The sequence below is a fragment of the Myotis daubentonii genome, chromosome 1 (genome assembly GCF_963259705.1).
Source record: "Myotis daubentonii chromosome 1, mMyoDau2.1, whole genome shotgun sequence".
Lineage (NCBI taxonomy): Eukaryota > Metazoa > Chordata > Mammalia > Chiroptera > Vespertilionidae > Myotis > Myotis daubentonii.
In genome coordinates, this window is record NC_081840.1 from 182,521,442 (window position 1) to 182,543,771 (window position 22,330).

At 37.1% G+C, this 22,330-nt stretch overlaps 1 protein-coding gene across 6 annotated transcripts in view; it reads right to left on the minus strand.

The window, feature by feature from the left end:
* BMP2K (BMP2 inducible kinase) overlaps positions 1 to 22,330 on the minus strand; it is a 139,058-nt gene that overhangs the window by 85,890 nt on the left and 30,838 nt on the right. For all 6 annotated transcript variants that reach the window (XM_059667579.1, XM_059667542.1, XM_059667551.1 and 3 more), the window contains exon 2: positions 3,142 to 3,260. In XM_059667579.1, coding sequence (XP_059523562.1) covers positions 3,142 to 3,260 — 119 coding nt within the window. The remainder of the gene's footprint in view (positions 1 to 3,141; positions 3,261 to 22,330) is intronic.

Consider the following 22,330-nt stretch of genomic DNA (forward strand, 5'->3'; position numbering starts at 1 on the left):
ATATTTATGAAATAACAATTATAGTCTTATTTGCATGTTTTGCATGCAACATTGCAATTAGAGTGTAAAGTAAACAAAGTGGCCTAAAAATATTTCTGTAAAGAAACCATAATGGTGGTACTTATAATACAAGTATAAGGATATAATAAGAAAATGGCAAATCCGCGGGGGGATAAAATGGATACATATGTAATACCCTTTGTAATACTTTAAGCAATAAAAAAAAAAAAAAAAAAGAAAATGGCAAATCTGACACTTTCAGCTCCTAGTATAAGTTAATCATCAGCATATACTGAGGTTTATAGTAATCATGATCCAATCACATCTATCTGGAAATTAAAAAACAATTATCAAGAATACTATTTTAACTGAATTTACATCCACTATCACTAATAATAAACCTAGTTTTAATTGTGTAATGAAATCTGACAATTGGCTAATGGCAGCTGAACATGTCACTAATTCATAAATAAGTATATATAATAAAGATGGATCATCAAAAACAGTTGGAAGACCACTGCACTACAGAGATAATATCCCTAAAATATCTTGTTCAAAAGCCTAAGACTTGAGTGTCGCTAATGTTGATGATGACTATATTTTTCTCTCTAAATTACACACATTCTACTAAAAGTACCATATCTAGGTACTTATCTAAGCTCCAGTTAGTTAGAGAACTTGGGCTAAGATTCTCCCATTATCTTGGGGTAAATCATTTTATTCTTTTTGCTTATAGCCTTACCTTTAAAAAAAAAGCAAGTCTCAAAGTAAGAAATAGGAACAACAAAAGCACAATTTAGATAAGTCAGACTGTATAAATGTGCCTATCTTCAAACTAAAGGGATCAAAATAGGTGTGCTGATAAACATGTTGACAAAAAATCTCCCTCTTAGTAGTTGGATAAGTAGGACTGGCATAAATAACAAGTATGGAAAAACAAGAATGCCGAAAAACTGAACATTCATATATAAATGTCTAACCATCATGCTGTACACCTGAAACTAATATAATATAGAATGTCAATTGTAATTAAAAATTAATTTTTAAAAATATTGGAACAGTCATCCATTGCTGGTGGTAAGACTATAATGTGGTTCAGCTACTGAAGAAAACAGTTTAGTGGCTCCTTAAAAAGTTAAACACAGAATTACCATATGACTCAGCAACTCCATTCCCAGATATATATATAGAACTGAAAACAGGTACTCAAACAAATACACATTATACACATATGCATAGCAGCACTATACACATAGCCAAAAGGCAGAAACAGCCCAAATATTCACTGATGTTTTTTTTAATGTCCAATCCAACAACAGATGAACAGATAAACAAATTGTGATATATGTATATAAAATGGAATATTATTCAGCCATAAAAAAGAATGAAATACATGTTACAATGTGCGTAAACCTCATTAAGTGAAAGAAGCCAGATACAAAAGGTCACATTTATCTCTTCTGATTATTTCACATAAGTGGAATTCATAAGAAATAATCAGAATAGATAAATCCACAGAGACATAATGTAGACAGGTAGTTCTCAGCAGCTAAATCAAGTAATAGAATGCAACTGCTTAATGGACAAGAGAATTTCCTTTTGGAGTGATAAAAAGGTTTTAGAACTAGATCAAGGTAGTGGCTGCACATAGATTGTGAATGTACTAAACGTCATTCATTGAATTATTCATCTTAAAATGGTCAATTTTATATTATGTGAATTGTACCTCAATTAAAAAAATTATAAATATATATATACTAGAAGCCCGTTGCACGAAGATATTCATGCAATAGGCCTTCCTTCCCCTGGCTGCCAGCACCAGTTTTCCTCCGGCACCTGGGACCCAGGCCTTCGCTCCAACCGCAGCGGAGAAGCCAAGCCTCTTCAGTCTTCAGTCGTCTTGAGTCTTCAGTCTTCACTAGGGCCAGAGCCTTCAGTCCTCGCTCCGTGCCTGCATATGCAAATTAACCACCATCTTTGTTGGGTTAATTTGCATACTCACCCTGATTGGCTGGTGGGTGTAGCGGAGTGACACCAATTTGCATGTTTCTCTTTTATTAGAGAGTGTGTGTGTGTGTGTGTGTGTATTAGCACTTAATAAACAGCAGATGATAAGGAAAAAGGGAAGGAGGTGGGAGTGTAGAAGAACAGTAAGAAGCAGCCATCCAGAACACTGAGAATGTTAGAAAACAGGGAAATTGCTATTTCGTAATTTTTTTTACTGCTTACTGAATTTTTATTTAATGGCCTATTAAATTACTTTTTAGCCCCAGCCAAGTGGCTCAAATAGTTGGAGCGTTGTCCTGTACACAAAAAAGTTGCAGGTTCAATTCTGGATCAGGGCACATTCCTAGGTTGCCCATTAGATCCTAAGTTAGGAAGCAACAAATTGATGTTTCTCCCTCCCTTCCCCACCCTCTCCTCCTTCTCCCTTTCTCCCTTTCTCTTTCTCTAAAATTAATAAACGTATCCTCGGGTGAGGAATTTAAAAAAGAAAATGTTTTTTAAAAAGTAATACTTTTTACTTTTCCTAATATTTAAAAAGAATTGTTCTCTTGCTAAAGGATATCTTAGATATTGCAGAGTACACCAAAAAAACTGAACAATTTATGGCATGATTTTAAAAATAAAAAGCAAAACTAATCACTGTCTTTGAATACAAACACATACAATTAATATATGAACACCTTTGTGAATGGTAAACACCAAACTCAGGACAGTGATAACTCAGATATGTTTGGAGTGGAATACACAAAAACTTCAACTGTATGTAAGGTTCTAATTAGTAACCTGAGTAGTGAGTAAATTGGTGTTTATTATATAATTCTCTAAATTTTTCTATCTTCAAAATTATCAATAGTTAATTTAAAAAAAAAAAAGCAGAATAGCATGCCCACTGAACAACAGTAAAGAAGAAAAGAAAGAGGACAGGAAAGAGTTGGCTGTATTTAGCCCTAAGTGTGGCTACAAAGAATATACTTCAAATTCCCATATAATTTTCCAAGTTAGTTTAATGAGGTTCGAAGGTTTTCTAGATATGCATAAACCAACAAGCAGTTTGCCTAAAAGCTGGTTAAAGTTATAATACAAAACCAAAAGAAAATATACCAATTTTTTAAATGGAATTACTCTTTCACTTACCATAATTTTAATTTCCCTTTTACAAATGTTGAGGTCAGGCAAGTTATTGACATACATTCGCTTCAATGCATAGCGGATTCCACCATGAGTCCGCACCAGGAAAACTGTGGAGAATCCACCTAGAAGAACAAGTACCAATTAATTAGAAAGAATCAGAAATTACTTCCAAAATCATGTAATATTGAGGAACTTAATCTCATAGGGAAATAAACTGACTGTACCCAAGACAAAAGTAAGAACAGTAAGCAATTAATAAATTAGATTGAAACACTGGCTTCTTATGACAATCATGAAGTAGCACTTAAGAGGACAACATGAAAATGAATATGCATTTGTTTTGAAGATTAAAATACCATAATTTCATTTTGCATGTGAATACCTTTTATGTGGTATGTGGAAATTGTCACATATAAATTAATATTATAGTTGGCATATACTAGTGATTGCCTACCCATCAGCCTCTGCCTCCTCTGTGATGACCAAACACTGATGTTATTTAAGACGAGGCATCAATAGAAAAAGGATAATATGCCTTACCAACAATTTAAAAACTTTAAATCAAACCACAATTCAGAATGTACTAGTATTTGCAATGATCAAAAAGAGCCTGGAAGTAAGCAACGGATATATTGGAGACATGCAATACTGCATTAATGAGTACTTAATAAATATTTATTTGTTCATATAATTAGACATCCTTACAGCTTACAGAGCACTTCTTTAAAACTCTCATAGGTAAACACATGTACTTCCTGCCTCCCACAACCATATCAAAGATACAACTAAAGCCCTAACCAGTCTGGCTCAGTGAATAGAGCATCGGCCTGTGGACTCAAGGGTCCCAGGTTCGATTCCGGTCAAGGGCATGTACCTTGGTTACGGGCACATCCCCAGTAAGGAGTGTGCAGGAGGCAGCTGATTGATGTTTCTCTCTCATCGATGTTTCTAACTCTCTATCCCTCTCCCTTCCTCTCTGTAAAAAAAAATCAATAAAATATATTTTAAAAAAATACAACTAAAATACAGAACTACTATTATCCAGAACCGCGGGAAAGCTGTCTAAGTGGAAGTGCTACAACTAAAGAGGTAAAGAAGAAAGTACATTGAAACTGGTGGGAGGGTGCAGGTGTGGAGGCGCAGAACAGGATGGCATCCGGGTGTGCTGTTTTTTGAATCGGAAGGGAGATACAAGCTCCTGCTTGCTCTGAACTCCAGTGCTGGGCGAGACTCAGGGGGACCCAGACACATACGGGCAGAAACTGAACTGTCAGGCATCGGGGCAGGAACACAGAGGTGGCTTTCTTCCAGAACGAGGTGCTCGCAACTGTCAGAGTTCCTGGGCTGGAACCTCCCTGGTGCAGGGCTGACTGGCAGCCATGGCTGTTTGCTCCACCCTGGAGATTCCCTGAGACCGCACCCCATCCAATTTACAACCTCACCCAAGCTGAGCGCAGCGGCTTTTGCAAATGAATGGCCGGTTCTTTCTCAGCCTAAAACCTGTCAAACTGCAGCTGGGTCAGGGAGCCCCAAAGCTATCAAAAGAAGGCAAAGGCCAGCACCACAGCAGCCTGCCTTGCTTCATAGCTGGGCCTCATCTGGGTACTTCCAAACCCCATACAAAGAGGAGGAATCTGCAGATCTCTCCGTAGCTCCTGCGGGGTGGCCCCAGCCAGTGGCTGACTTTGCACCCCTTGAAGATCCAAGAGCCAGTGTACCCAGTGATCATTGTGAGACCATACCAGATTAAAACTCTTCACATCCATAAGTGACACACTCAAGGGGCAGACTCAGAGAAGCACTAAAGCCCCACTGAAGCAAGTCCTGCTCCATAAGGGTGTCTCCTGCACAGCAGCTCTTCCATTGTAGACACAGCTGGTCCTCACAGCCAATATGTCTGGAGGTCAATTCCTAAACTAAGCCTAATCTGTAGTGACACCAACAGCAATCAGGGCTCAACTACAACAAGACTGTGCACACAGCCCACAAAGGGGTGCACCAAGAGTGTCCACTCAGGTGACTGGGGAGGCTGAGCCACTGGGCCCTATAGGACACCTACTATACAAGGCCACTCTATCAACTCAAGGAGACTTAGCAGCTACACAATACATAGAAACAAACACAGGGAAACAGCCAAAATGCGGAGACAAAGAAACATGCACAAATGAAAGAAATGGAAAAAAGCAAACTACTGGACATAGAGTTCAAAAACACAGTTGTAAGGTTACTCAAGAATCTTCTAGAAACCTCTGAGGAACTCAGTGAAACTTTCAAGGATCTTAGTGAGAAGGCCAAAAAAATGGAAAAGGACCAGTCAAAAATTAAGCATACACTGACTGAAATAAAGAATAATATACAGAGATTCAACAGTAGAGTAGAGGATCCCAAGAATCAAGTCAAAGATTTGAAATACCAGGAAGTAAAAAACACCCAACCAGAAGAGCAAAAAGAAAAAAAAGAATCCAAAAATATGAAGATAGTGTAAGGGGCCTCTGGGACAACCTCAAGTGTACCAACATCCGAATTATGGGGGTGCCAGAAGAAGAGAGAAAGCAAGATATTGAAAACCTATTTGAAGAAATAATGACAAGAAACTTCCCCTGTCTGGTAAAAGAAATAGACTTGTAAGTCCAGGAAGCTCAGAGAACCCCAAACAAGAGGAATCCAAAGAGGACCACACCAAGATACATCATAATTAAAACGCCAAGGGCAAAAGACAAATCTTAAAAGCATCAAGAGAAAGAAACTCAGTTACCTATATGGGAGTACCCATATGATTGTCAGCTGATTTCTCAACAGAAACTATGCAGGCCAGAGGGAGTGGCAAGAAATATTCAGAGTGATGAATACCAAGGACCTACAACCAAGATTACTCTACCCAGCAAAGCTATCATTTAAAATTGAAGGTCAGATAAAGAGCTTCACAGACAAGACAAAGCTAAAGGAGTTCATCACCACCAAACCAGTATTATATGAAATGTTGAAGGGTATTCTTTAAGAAGAGGAAGAAGAAGAAAAAGGTGAAGATAAAAAATTATGAACAACAAAGTGACAACAAATACATACCTATCAACAAATGAATCTAAAAATCAAATGAATAAAAAATCTGATGAACAGAATAAACTGGTGAATGTAATAAAATCGGGGGCATGGAAATGGAGCAGACTGATAATTCCCGGGGGGAAGGAGAATGTGGGGGGTGTGTGGAGGAGATGGGACAAAGATCTTATATGCATGTATGCAGTACCTATGGATGCGGACAGTGGGGTGGCGAGGGCCTGGAGTGGGAACCGGGCGGAGGGGAGCTATGGGGGGAAAAAAGATGGACATCTGTAATAATTTGAATAAAGATTTTTTAAAAAAATGATTAGTAATGTAAAACTAAGCCTAATATGAGAAGCTCTGCTGGTTTTATTTTACTGCTCTGCCATTTGGCTTCTGCTATTGTAAAGAAATACCTAGAAAATGTCAATAAACTTTTGAGTTGGCATTAAAAAAAACCTCTCATAGCTTCCTGTACATGCCATAGCATACCTGGATCCTCTCTGTTGATTAACCTGTCTCTCACTAGATGCTAAGCAACCTGACAAGGGCCTCATTGTAAATGCAAAATGAATAATAAATGTGTTTAGAGCATAACTATTAAAACACTTTTGAATTAACCAAATGGCTCAAAAATTTTTTTTAAAAAAAGAGGTATTTTTAAATGCCTTGCTAAAACTAGCATACACTAGTTTCTTTGACATAACCTGACTACAAGTAAAACAGTTTCTTAGTCAAGAAATTAATTTCTTCAGGTATAATGTGAAATCAATAAATGATTCTCAGCTCCTAATCAGTACTTTCTTTCCAAAGAATTGAAAATCCAGCTTGAAATGAGTTAATAAAATTAGATACCATTAAATGTTTTCTATAATCCTGATTTTCAACCTATTATCTTAGCCAACACTTTGAAGGACACCATTCACTTCCCAAAATGGTAAAGACTGTCAACATAATTGGGAAAAAAAGATATCAAAACTGAGAAGTAAGTTATTAAAACACTGATTCAGCCCTAACTGGTTTGGCTCAGTGAAGAGAGCATTGGCCAGCGGACTGAACGGTCCCAGGGTCAATTCCCGTCAAGGTCATGTACCTTGGTTGCGGGCACATCCCCAGTAGGAGGTGTGCAGGAAGCAGCTGATCAATGTTTCTCTTTCATCAATGTTTCTAACTCTCTATCCCCTCTCCCTTCCTCTCTATAAAAAAAAAAAAAATCAATAAAATATATTTTTAAAAAAACAAAAACACTGATTCAGCAAGGATCCTCAATGTACGCCAAAATCCTTGATGAAAGGTTAATGAGAAATAGGATAGTCACGTGATGCCAAATTGTCAAAAGGCAAAACATTCCTTTACAAGGAAGAAATCTTGGCATCACTAACACTGGCATTAATATAGACCAGTGGTTCTCAACCTTCTGGCCCTTTAAATACAGTTCCTCATGTTGTGACCCAACCATAAAATTATTTTCGTTGCTACCTCATAACTGTAATGTTGCTACTGTTATGAATCGTAATGTAAATATCTGATATGCAGGATGGTCTTAGGCAACCCCTGTGAAAGGGTCGTTCGACCCCCAAACGGGTAGCGACACACAGGTTGAGAACTGCTGATATAGACATTATGTGCTTCCTGATGTGATTGAATATGAAGTAAACAGCATTACCTATGCAGTGCCTCTGCCAAAAACCTCTAACCTAATAAGTCTTAAGGCTTAATTTCCAGTTAAGAAAACAGGGGCTAGAAGAAAAATAAAGCACAAAGAAACAATCCTACAAAGTCCAAGATACTGACTCTTTGGCTAATTGTCTTGTACAGTGTTCCACATGTGAAGTAAAAAAAAATGAGGGGGCAGCATTATTCTAGATTGTAAAAGACATTACAATAAAATGCCATACATAATCCTTGATTAAATCCAATCTTGAAAGTAAACTGTTTTTTATTGGTGAACAATTTGAAAGTCAGCTGTAGGTTTCATGTCATTTTACTCATTAATACTTAAAGGATACTGGGTAAAAGAAGTGAAGGGATTAAAAAGTACAAACTGGTAATTATAAAATAGTCACAGGATTGTAAAGTACAATATAGGGAACAAAGTCAATAATATTGCTGCTAACTGTGTATGGTGCCAGGTGGGTACTGGAAATATCAGGGCAAAACCTTGTAAAGTATATGATTGTCCAACCACTACACTGTACACCTGAAACTAACACAAATTAATATTGAATGTAAACTGTAATTGAAAAATAAAAATAAATAAATAATGCTTAACGGTTAAACACACATACATTCTTAATATGGGTATACTGTCCTAACTAACCATAGTACCTTTCTGTGCCACCTAAGTAAATGAACAATAATTATTCTAGTACATACATCAACCTTATTCAGAATTATCCATGCGTTTTTTCAAAAATGTATAGAGGAAAGAGTAGTAGTTATATCTACATCATGGGTATATTGTTATTCACTATAGTGCTCTTTCAATATTTCATAATAAAATTGAAAAAACAAAACAAAAACAAGAAACACAGGATTTTTTCCCCCAGGTAATTCTTTTCTCCCTTGCCATCCACCAACCTTACCACCACCACTGAGAATTATTATTTTACAAGAAAGACACTGCTACTTGTTATTCAGACACAACTTCCCCAAAGGCACCATAAGTCTCTTGCCACTGAAATGTTTATGGTATCCTAGATACCTACAGCTCCAACATCCCAACACACACAAGCACATGTTTATGAAAGACTGGGTTATAGCAGGGTTTACTCCTATCAAGTTTGTTTCCCAGGAATGAAAGAAGAGAGATGGAAGGAAAAGATAAAATTATATGTGGTCTTTCTGTATTGTGTTTATCTTCAGACATCATGCAAATCAACGAGAGAGAAAATACCAATCTGTCAGCAACTTCTGGTTTCAACCACTGCCAAAGAAAACAATATTATTTGAAAGCTGTCTTCAAGATAAGTGGAACAGGCATTTATTTGGTTGTGGGATTTGAGCCAAAGATCTGCCTACCCAATAACCTCTGGGCTGCGGTACATCAAACTTTCATAATATTAGGTTAAGGCAATGACTCTAGGAGTTTCTTTTAAAACTGAAAATATCCCTAAAGAGGATTAGTACTTTAAAATTGCCCAAGTTATTGTATCAGTAGGTGCTATCTAGTGCAATGCAATAAAAGAATGAGTCAGGTACAACTGAATGGCTGGGGAATAGGAGGAAGAGGAGTTGAAAAGAAAAGGCAAGAACACAACATTCATAGAGCCCTGACAACATACAAAGCATTTCCTAGTACATTATTTAATTCTCATACCATCGTGAGGCAATTTAACTGTTACTCTCATTGTATAGATGAGGAATAAACTAAGCACTGAGAAAGAAGGTAAGCAGCTAGTCCAATAACACAAAGCTGGTAAGATGGAGTCAGAGGTCTTTTTTTTCCCCTTATGAATTTCAGGTTCTAATGATTTTTATATCCACACCTAGTCTTGTTAGCTATGCCATAAGAAACCTGTACACATCCTATCTAATAAGGAGGGGATATACTAATTGACTGTCACACCCTTAAAGATGGCGGCGCCCAGTCGCCTCAGCCCCCCAACACCCAGGGCCAGCCGGAGGTGCAGGCAAGCCTCAGATGTCGGCTGCCCAGCCCCCAGGGCAACCTGAGGCTCAGGTAACCAGGGCCAGCCGAGGCTTGTGCTGCCGGCAGTGGCAGCAGCAGAGATGTGATGGGGCGTCTCCTTCCCCTGATTCCCTGTCGCCTCCCATCCCTGGGGGCTCCTGGACTGTGAGAGGAGGCAGGCCGGGCTGAGAGACCCCCCCTTCCAGTGCATGAATTTTCATGCACCAGGCCTCTAGTGTGTGTGTGTGTGTGTGTGTGTGTGTGTGTGTGTGTGTGTGTGTGTATAAATAAATAAATTACAAATGAGAGGATTTGGGAATAACATTAAAATTTAGGAGGAAAAAAATGAAAATAGGGTAATCTATATAGAATGTCCTCACGCCCTCAAAACTCCACAGTTTTTTTCTTGATAGAACCTTAGTTAAAAGGCTATATTCCTTATAGAAAAAGAGGACTCTAAGTCAAAACTATGTTTGATTTGGACTACACAGTACCTTAGAAAATTGTATACCTTGGATGACAATCTGGACTTTTCAGTTTCTCTTGAAAAAACTTGAAAATAAGGAAAGAATGGGTCCTCACTCCTATATGATATCAATAAAACTGAGCAGTCAGTTGCTGTACCATTTACACAGTTCATGTTCTCTGCAGTTCATCACAGCTTCCTCTACTCGTGGCTGTTTCAATGTTCTCACTCTCTTTTACATTACCTGCCTGGCCTGTGCAGACATCTGAGTTTGCAACCCCTACAACAAAAACTTCTAAAAACTTATCCACCACAACATTTATACATGTTATACTTATTCAGTACCTCTCTTCACAACTGGGTTGTAAGTTCCATAAGAAAGAGACTGTGTACACCTCATTTATCAAAGTATCATCAATGCCTACCACATTGCCTGGTACTCAAGTATTTGCTGAGTGAATGACTTAATATTAATAAACTGGTTTTACTGGAAGAAGTTCTAATTGATAAGCTGAAATCATTATATTGATCCTCTATGAATAAAAAGCAATTAATCACTAATTCATCATTTTCCCTTGATTTGACTATATAGTACTTCTAATATATGCTACAAATTCTGAAAACAGAATTTCACTTCTTTACCATGTAAATCATTATCTATCCATTCAACAATATAGGTGTCCAAAAAAAAGGTATACACACTTTGAGTGATTACAAAGTCAGTGTTTATTAGCATAAAGTTCATTTTCAAAATTTATACAAATCTACAGAATGAATATTTTTTTGTCAATTCCTGTTTTCAAACTGATGACCATTCTGGTCTAGGCACTACTGATAAGGCAAAGCAATGGAATCGTAAGCATCAAGAATCGTTTCGTTTAGTATTTGTGCATCCTCAATTCATCAAATATTGCCAGTTTTGTACCGTAAACTTTATCTTTTGTGTATCCCCATAAAAAAGTCTAGAGGATAAATTTTCTTTGTTCAAAGCTTTGTCTGGCTTCACCCATTATTTCAAATCAGTTAAACCTGAAAAGTAGTAAAAATTAAGTGAGTTGTCAGCTGTTAAAGTGTGTATACATTTTTTGGGGGGATACAGGGTATCCCCCCAAAAATGTATATACACTTTAAATAATTATAAAGGCAGTGTTTGTACTTCAACTGTGTTTTCAAACTTTCAGTAGCATTTTAGGATGAATTTCCTTTGTTCAAAGCTTAGTCTGGCTGAAAAGAAAGTAACATCAATTGAGCTATCAGCTGTTAAAGTGTGTATACACATTTTGGGATACCCTGTGCATATAAACTGCTCACAGGTACCAAACACTGTAAAAGGTGCTAGATGCTAGGAACAAAACTAACTAGAGGTTGACCCTCCACCCTCTTCTTCCCTGGGGCTGGCCTGCTGCCCATTATAAAAGGTTCCAGTAGCCTAAACTCAGGGTTCCTGTCTTGTAAGACAATCCACTCCATGTGCAGGTGTCAGCTGGCCCTTTCACATAGCCCTGTGGAAACAGAGGCTCTGGGAAATGGAGCCAATGCTGATCCTCTGGCTGCAGCTATTGCTGTGAGAAATAAAATCCTTCAAGTCTCATCTCTTCTGCCAGCATCCATGAAACTATGGGAAGCTACCTTGCCAGCTTATAAGTAGGGTAAAATCTCAAATTCTTTTTTTTTTTTAAGGGACAGGGAGAGACAGAGAGAGAGAAACATCGATGTGAGAGAAACATATTGATTGGTTGCTTCCCACACGGGCCCAACCAGAGCCAGGGATCAAGCCTGCAACCAAGGTACATGCCCTTGACCAGAATCGAACCCAGGACCCCTCAGTCCTCAGGCAGACACTCTATCCACTGAGCCAAACAAGCTGGGGCTCAAATTCTTAACAGTTCTTGACAGACAACAGGAAAGGTTTGAATAAAATATCAAGAGCACAGTTGGGCACAAGTTAAGTTAGAGATGCCTACTGGACATCCAATTGGAGATATAGAACTGGCAGATTTGCAATATAAGGTCCAGAGAAAAGATCAAAGCAAGAGACATATATCTAAGAGTTATCCTCATTTATACCTTCCTTTATCATCTATCATAGCCACAATGAATAGTTGTGTTCCTTACTGCCTAAAATAAAATCCCTCTACCCAAAATAATCATTTAATAATTTAAAGCATCATTATATTTGTTAGCAAAAATATTCTGGAATCAATTATATTTTCATCCACTCTTGGTGAATATGGAAATTAGTAAATATTACTACCATAATCATACATGAAAAGTGTACATCATATATTAAGAACTTTAAAATATCCATATTCTTTTTATAAATATATTTTTATTGATTTCAGAGAGGAAAGGAGAGGGAGATACAGAAACATCAATGATGAAAGAGAATCATTGATCGGCTGCCTCCTACATACCACCTACTAGGGATCGAGTCCACAAGCCAGACATGTGCCCTTCGCCAGAAATGAACCCAGGACCCTTCAGTCCTCACGCCAACACTCTAACCACTGAGCCAAACCAGCTAGGGCAAAAAAATATTCATATTCTTTGTCTCGATTTTATTTATAGAATTTCATTATAAGTAAATTATAGCTGAAAATGTGGAAACCTATATTTCCAGCAACATGCAAATGATTAAAAATGGTAAATAATGTCACATAGGATAGCATCTTGTGTAGGCATTAAAAATGCTTACAAAAAGGCTAATATAACTATAAATATCTATTCAGGACACGAAGTTTCTGGTTTTCAGCCAATAAAATTTGTTTTATGGTGAACTAATTTGAGATGGGTTCTTTTGTTTGCACTCAAGAGTCCTAAACAGGCATCAAGTACATTAGCTGTTAGATCAGACCCTGGAAAGTAGCCATCATTTTTAAGATTATTTCCATAAGAATGCAAATATCATGTATTTCTCATTAACTGAGAACTATGTAGAGACATACGCTGCATAACAATGGATGGCATGTTCAGTGATGATCCTTACTATGATTATAATGGAGCTGAAAAATTCCTATTGCCTAGTGACATCGTAGCCATCATAATGTCATTGTGCAATGCATCACTCATGTGTCTGGGATGATACTGTGTAAACAAACTATTGTGCTGACAGTCGTATAAAAGTAGAGTACATACAATTATGTACGGTACATAATACTTGATGATAATGGTAATAAATGACTATGGTTTATGTATTTACTACACAATACTTTTTTGTCATTACTTTAAAGTATACTTTTTCTACTTACAGGGGGAAAGTTTGCTGTAAAACAGAATGCTGTGTTACATACATCCACAGCAGCCTCATTGTTTCACAGTTACAGCACCTCTTGATAGCATCATTTTCTCTTATGCTTTATTTAATTTCCTGTTGTTTGGTACAGTAACATGCGGTGCAGGTTTATAGTCTAGGAACAATAAGCTATACCAAATAGCCTAGAGGTGTAGTAGGCTGTACAATCTAGATTTGTATAAGTATAATGTTCACCAAAGTACAAAATTCCCTAACGACACGTTTCTCAGAATGTATCCTCATCATTAAACAACACACGATTCTATATAAATGTTTCCAAGGTAAGAGCTTCCCAACAAAAATCAATTATTAGCATTCTCCTGTGTTTTAAGTATTTGGTAACAGTAACACAAAACAGTTACCACTTTAGGATCCACTTTATACCAAACAAATTACATATTTCTATATGTAGATATTATATGCACAGAAACTAAAAAATAAATACTACCATCAAAGATACTGACATTGATTTTTTTACATCATTGCCATAATTTAATACAGTTTTCTAACACTTTTGTTTGAAACAGACTTCAGAGACTGTCATAAATTCTTTAAATTCTTTACAATAACTACATTCTGAAAAATTTCCCACTTCTGGAGACTAGACAGAATTTCAAAAACAGTTATAAGCTATCCCTAATCAAGTCAACTAAATGAAGATAAGAAAGTCTCTGATGGGTTTAAAAGTTTTGGGGAAGACTAAGTTTTTTGTGTAAAAGCTGTACACAAGTCAATAAATTAATCTGCGTATTTTATAAAATGGTCCTGAAATTTCTTAAGTAACTTCTAAAATGTGTTACAAAAAATGTCCTTATCTATGGATAAAAATTGAGTTTTTTGATGTGTCCCTCTCACATCAATGTTCCTCTCTCTGTCTCTCCACCTCCTTCCACTCTCTCTAAAAATCAATGGAAAAATATGCTGGGGTGAAGATTAAAAATAACAACAACAAAATATATATACATATATATGAGCTGAATCTTGGGAAAATGTATTGTAGTTTCCAAAAAGGTAAAAAGTGAGGCATGGGGAAAAAAACAGGTGTAAAAATATCAGGTGGAGCCGGGCTGGGTGGCTCACATGGTTGGAGTGTCTGTCCTCTACACCAAAAAGTTTCTGGTTCGATTCTCAGTCAGGGTACATACCTAAGTGTAGGTTCAATCCCCAGTTGGGATATTTACAGGAGAAAATAATTGATGTTTCTTTCTCATACTGATGTTTCTTTCTCTCCCCCAGCCCCCCACTCTTATCTCTCTCCCTCCCTTCCTTCCTCTCTGTCTCAAATTAGTGGAAACATGTCCTTGGGCAAGGATCCAAAAAGAAAAAATCAGGGGATAGAGGGACACTTCCAAAATAGAAAATTGATGACCTCCAAAAATCTGTTCCTCCATAAAAGGAATGAGAAAGCTGGCAAAAATTGCTAAGATCAATTTTTTCACAACTCTGGAAATTACCCAAAGGCTCGCAACAATTGGAAGAACTTTTATTAAAGAAAAATGACTAGCCCTAACCAGTTTGGCTCAATGGATAGAGCGTCGGCCTGGGGAGTGAAGGGTCCCAGGTTTGATTCCAGTCAAGAGCATGTACCTGGGTTGCAGGCACATCCCCAGTAGGGTGTGTGCAGGAGGCAGCTGATCAATGTTTCTCTCTCATCGATGTTTCTAACTCTCTATCCTTCTCCCTTCCTCTCTGTAAAAAATCAATAAAATATTTTTTTAAAAAAATGACTAAGTCTCAATAAAAACAGTGATCCTCTGACATTTTAACTTGTCCTATTCCCATTATTCTCTCCCAGTTCCATAGTACTCTTTAAAAATACAGCTCATAACCACAGTAAATGCAAACTACTAGCCTAGCAAATAGTGGAGGAAACAAAAGACTTGGACTCACCAAAGAGCCCAAAACGTCCTGATTAGACCTGTCAGGAAGCTCTCTAGAAAAACTCTTATTTTCTATCACATAATCTCACTCATTTGTGGAATATAATAAGCAACATAAACTGGTGAATAAAAATAGATCCAGAGACAGAGAAACACCAAAAGAACCATCAAACCTGGGGGCGGGGGGGGGGGGGGGAGGAGGGTTAGAGAGCAACCAAAGGACTTGTATTCATGCATATTAGCATAACCAGTGGACATGGACCACGGACACTGGGGCAGTGGGGGCTTGTCCTGGGGGGTGAGAGTGGCTAGGGAAGGGTCGATGGGGGAAAAAGAAGACATAAGCAATACTTTAAACAATAAAAAATAAGTAAGTAAACTAATAAAAAAAAGAAAGAAAAACTCTATTCTCAGGCTTTTTATTTAACCTGACTCAGAACTCACACTGTGTGAAAAGCACTATCTCAGAGCGTTTGCTGAAAACAATCAGCAGCAACTGTATAACACTGCAGTGTCTTAGGCAGTGATAACAAATAGAAATAATAAGAGAATGAACAAAAGACTTTACATAGAAAAATTGGGAATAAAAAGTCTATAGAGAACTCTGAAAAACTGACACATTCCTGGGAATCCAGAAGGCCACACACAAGTACAGGGCATTATGCATGACCAGGAAAGATTTGAGAAAACTCTAGTCCCTCACATCTGGCTGATACTGAGGCTCTGCACAAGAAAAAAGTAAAGGCTACAAGTTGTAAACTGCATCAGAGCATGAAACTCATGCCAATTTACATGGAAAGCCACTCAGCAAAAGCTAAACGACTTATTGGTTCTAGGTGTTCAAGAAAATATCTGACCTATCATTAGCTGACCACTAACCCAACTGAGGAGAGACTTTGGTGGCAAATAATTATTATTTTTTAATTGAGATTTTACATAATCAGACCAAGGGAGTCACTAAACAAATCCTGGAGAATAGAGAAATGTAATTTCCAGAGTTGCCACATTATATTACTTAAACTGTCCAATTCGCAACAAAAAATTATAAGCCATGAAAAGAAATAGGAAATTATGGACTATAGAGAGAGGGAAAAGCAGTCAAAAGAACTGTCTCTAAAGAAACCCAGGTGTTGGTCATACGAGGCAAGAACTTTACATCATCCATGACAAATACATTCAAAAGAACTAAATAAAGCAATACCTTAAAAAATTAAAGAAATATATAAAAATCATATCTCAAGGAGAAATATCAATAAAGAGCCAGAAATTAGTTTTGAAACTTTAGAATTCAAAGACGCAAATAAGTAAACAGTGAAAGAATGGTAAAATATACACCATACAAAGAGTAACCAAAGAAAGAGCTGAAAAGGCTATACTAATATCAGATACATTAGATTTTAAGACTAGAAAGGACATTTTATAATGATGAAAGGGACAATCTATCATGAAAATATAATAATTATAAACATATATACATTTAAAAGCAAAGCCCCCACCCAGCTGTGTGACTCAGTGGTTGAGCATCAATCTATGAACTACGAGGTCCTGGGTTCAATTCCCAGTCAGGGCACATGCCCAGGTTGTGGGATCAATCCCCAGTAGGGGGCGTGCAGGAGGCAAACCATCAATGATTCTCTCCCATCACTGATGTTTCTGTCGCTCTCACCCTTTCCCTTTTTCTCCTTAAAAATCAATGAACCAGTCGGACATCCCCCGAGGGCTATTGGTTTGCGAGAGGGTGCAGGCCAGGCTGAGGGACCCCCTCCCCAAGTGCACAAATTTTCATTCACCAGGCCTCTAGTTAAAATTATAAAACTCTTAGAGGAAAACAAAGATGGAAATCTTTGTGACCTTGAATTAGTTTTTTTAGACATGATACCAAAAGTACAAAGAAAAAATAAATTGTAATTCATCAAAATTTAAAACTTTTGTGCTTCAAAGAACACTATTTAAAAAGTGAAGAAATAACCCAAAGATTGGGAAAGGATTTTTACAAATCCTATATCTGATAAAGATTTAGTATCCAGACTCTATAAAAAACTCTTACCATTGAACCATAATCAGAAAACTAATCCAATTTTCTAAAGGGCAAAAGGTTTTTTTAATATATTTATTATCGATGAGAGGAAAGGCGAGGGAGAGAGAGAGAAACATCAGTGATGAGAGAGAATTGTCAATCAGCTGCCTCCTGCATGCCCCACACTGGGGATCGAGCCCAGAACCTGGGCATATGCCCCAACTGGGAATCGAACCGTGACCTCCTAGTTCATAGGTCGACACTCAACCACTGAGCTACGCTGGCCAGGCTAAAAGGCAAAAGACTTTAATAGAAATTTCTCCACAGAGATATATAAATGACCAATAAGCACATGAAAAGATGCTCAACAACATTAGTCTATGGAAATCTGAATCAAAACCTCTTCATACCCATGAAGATGGCTATAATGAAAAAAGTCAACGTGTTGGCAGGGATGTGGAAAAATTGGAAACCCTCATACATTGCCAGTGAGAATATAAAATGGTATAGCCATTGTGGAAAACTTTGGCAGGTCTCAAAAACTTAAACATGGAGTTACCATATGGTCCAGGAATACTATTCCTAAAAATAAACCCAGAAAAACTGAAAATATTCATACAAAAACTTGTACACAAATGTTCATAATAGCATTATTCATAATAGCCAAAAAGTGGAAACAATCCATATGTTCATCAACTGGTAACTGGATAAACAAAATGTGACACTACCCATATAATTTAATATTATTCAACTATAAAAATGAATGGCATACAGATACATGCTATGAAACTTGAAAACATGCTAAGTGAAAGAAACAAGACACAGAGGCCACATATCATCTGATTACATTTGTATGAAATGCCCAGAAAACACATATCTATAAAGAAAAGGAACTAGATTACTGACTGCAAATGATTGGAGCAGAAAAGGAGGAATGAGAAGTGACTGCTAATGAGTACAGGGCTTCCTTTTTGAGTTGATAAAAATGTTCTGGATTTAGATAGCAGTGGTAGTCCAATATACTAAATTTACTAAAAATCACTAAATTGTACTTAAAAATTTGAATTCTGAGATACGTAAATTATGTCTCAATAAACATCTTATTTCAAAAATCAGAGTTTGTCCACAGAATTATAACAGATTCCATATAACTAAAGCACAAGTCTCAAAATATGAAGTTACAGAAGATGAGGCATGGTAGGAAGTCAAAAATGGTTCTAATCATGCCAGATCATTACTGTGTGAACTTTGTATGCAGAAGGTGAGGAAACCATAGGAAGATTTTAAGCAAAGGTATATATTTATCAGATTTGCATTAGAAAGTAATTAGTAATTACACTCTTATACATGAGCAATACAAAGAAAAATGGAGCCCTGACCAGTTTGGCTCAGTGGATAGAGCATCAGCCTGTTTACTGAAAGGTCCTGGATTTGATTCCAGTCAAGGGCACATGCCTGGGTTGTGGGCTTGATCCCAAAAGGGGCGTGCAGGAGGAAGCTGATCATGATTCTCATCATTGATGTTTCTATCTCTCTCTCCTTCTCCCTTCCTCTCTGAAATCAATAAAATTATATACATTAAAAAATGCAAAAAAAATAAAGATATCATTTATAATAGCAACAAAAAATAAAAGCACTTGAGGAATAAATCAAATAGAAGATGCATGAGATCTTTAGAAGGGAAATTATAAAACTTTAATAAAATACAAAGAAAACTTAACCGGAATTTGTATGTTTGTTTAATGAAAAAGAAGGCTATTATAAAGATTTCCATTTCTCACACAGTATTTGATAAATTCATTATAATTCAAATAAAATTTCTACTAGTTTTTTATGGACTTGGATATGCTGATTCTAAGAATCACATAGAAGTGCAAAGAATTAAAAATACCTAACAATTTTTAAAAGGAATAAGATGTAGTGGCGTTAGTCACTTTACCAATTATCAAGATTATAAACTCTGATAAGATTATATGGTAATGGCATAGAAATAAATATTTAAATTACCAAATACAGAATATAAAATAACTATGTTCCACCATATTTAAAGAAACAAAATAGGAAATTGAGAGCATAAAAGGGGATCCATAGATTATCGAAACTGATGATAAAAATATGGCCAGGCAATTTTATAATACAAATTTAATTTCTAATATGAAAAAATACAATAACTAAAAAGGGTAACAGCATATGAAGCACATGTGCAAGAGGGAACTGGAACATATATTCTGAATGCAGTAGAATGCTGATATGTACCAAAATGCAGCACAAAGAGTTAAAGATGGAAGCTAGGAAAGGTTATGAGACTTGGAGTTTACAGTGAGAAGATTCAATAAACATCTGTCATCTAAGAGAACTGGGAAGAAGCATTATTAGGATAGATACGGTTGAGAATTCTCCAGAACTGATGAAAAACACCAATCCGCCAGATTTTTTTTTTTTAATTTTTAGTAATTTCAGAGAGGAAGGGAGAGGGAGAGAGAGGCAGAAACATCAATGATGAGAGAGTATTATTGATTGGCTGCCTCCTGCACGCCCCCCACTGGGGATAGAGGCCACAACCTGAGCATGTGCCCTTGACCAGAATCAAACCCAGGACCTTCCAGTCTGTAGTCCAATGCTCTATCACTGAGCCAAACTACCTAGGGCCGCCAGATTTTTTTAAAACCAAGAATTCTAAAATAAAGTAACAGAAAACCACATTCATACCATCACAGTGAAACAATGAGTATAGCACCAAAAATAAGACATCAAAGCCATCAGTGAGAAAAGACAGATTACCCAAAAAGACAATTAGAGTGATTACCAACTTTCAACAGCAAAATACCTTCAAAATACTAAAAGAAAATAACTTTCTGCCAGATTCTATATCAAGAAAAACTCTATAGAATGAAGATAAAATAAAGATTTTTCAGGCTAACAAAATTACCTTCACTAAAGGAATTTTAAAGGAAGAAGGTATCAGAATGAGCCTAGATGAAGAGCACTGACTTATAAAGCAATAAATATAATGTCTAATTTGTGATTTAAAGAAAAGTGTAGATGTAAAATCCTGGACAATATTATAAATCAGTAGAAGAGAATAATAAAAGTCAGAGCATTCTAAGCTTCTTATAATATTTGTGAGGCCTACAAATACTAACTTTAGTCTTCTGTTAACCAGTGCAAGTACAAAGAATTTAGTATATAACTTCTAATTAATGGAGGAGAAAAAATAAAATGAAGGAAAGAGAACCTTAATCAGTCCAAAACAAAGCAAGAAAATAATTCTAAGATAATTGGCAAGCATTATTTGAAGAGACTGAAGAGGAGTCATGGGAAAAAGCAGGAGACAAATTAGAAAGGCATTTCAGCATTAAAAAAAAAAAAAGGTCTCAAAGACACAGGATGATCATTAAAATAAAAGGGAAGCGGGAGTAGGTAAAGATGAAGAGCTTTTTGCCAACAATATTTTTGGATTACTTTATAGCAAAAGTTAATTCTCTATTCCTTGTGACATTCACACACACACACACTAAAAGCTATTTCAATAATCCAGGCAATAAATATTAGTTATTCACAGGAAGGAGGTGACAAACTATCTCAATCATCTAAGACAGATAAGTCATTGATTTGGTGAGAACTTCAGGTTTTCAAAAGTTTTAAAATATATTTTAATAGTTTGATATCATGTCTATTCCAGAGGCAAGGAAGCCTGGACTACAGAGAGATTTGGGAATTTTGTGATTGTGAATAGATCCATCACATAGAGATATTGTGAGGAAATATAGGACAGTTAAAACACCAGCACTAGGCAAAGGAAGAATTACTCGGTGAGCATTATGAAATGTTCTAACTCCACCTTAAAATATTTTGGACAACTGCTATTAAAAAATTAAAAGAAAATTCATAAATACACAGAAAGGTTTACTAAGGTTTTAAATATATTCACCCTTCAAAAACTTGTTTAAAATTTCATATGGTCTGGCCAGTGTGGCCGAGTGGCTGAGCGTCAACCTATGAACCAAGAGGTCACGGTTCGATTCCTGGTAAGGGCATATGCCCGGGTTGTGGGCTCGATCACCAGTGGGTGGTGTGCAGGAGGCAGCCAATCAATAATTCTCTCTCATCATTGATGTTTCTATCTCTCTCTCCATCTCCCGTCCTCGTTAAAATCAATAAAAAATATATTTAAAAAATAAATAATAAAACTTAGTATGTATTACATTTAGATACTTCTTATATAAGCAAGGCAATTCAAACTAAAGTCCATTAATAAATGAGTTGTTTGGCACTTTTACATTTTAGATAGTTACTTTATAATACAAACTAGAGTCCCGGTTCACAAATTTGTGCACCAGTGGGGTCGCTTGGCCTGGCCTGTGGGGTTAGGCCGAAACTGGCTCTCCAACATCCCCCGAGAGGTCCTGGATTGCAAGAAGGCACAGGCCAGGCCGAGGGACTCCACCAGTGCATGCTCAGGGCCGGGGAGTGACACAGGAGGTTGGCCAGCCGGCAAGGGACCGTGGGAGCGCTCCAGGGTGTGTCTGGCTTGTCTCACTCAGTCCCAATTGGCTGGACCCCAGCATGAAGCTAACCTACCGGTCGGAGCGTCTGCCCCCTGGTGGTCAGTGCACATCATAGGGAGTGGTCAACCAGTCAACTGTCTGCCCCCTGGTGGTCAGTGTACTTTATAGAAGTGGTTGAGCAGCCTTAGCAAATCATTAGCACATTACGCTTTGATTGGATGAACGGCCAACCGGTAGACCGGACCCTTAGCATATTAGGCTTTTATTATATAGGACTAGAGGCCCGGTGCACAAAAATTTGGCACTCAGGGGGGCGGGGAGGGGGGTCCCTCAGCCCGGCCTATGCCCTCTCGCAG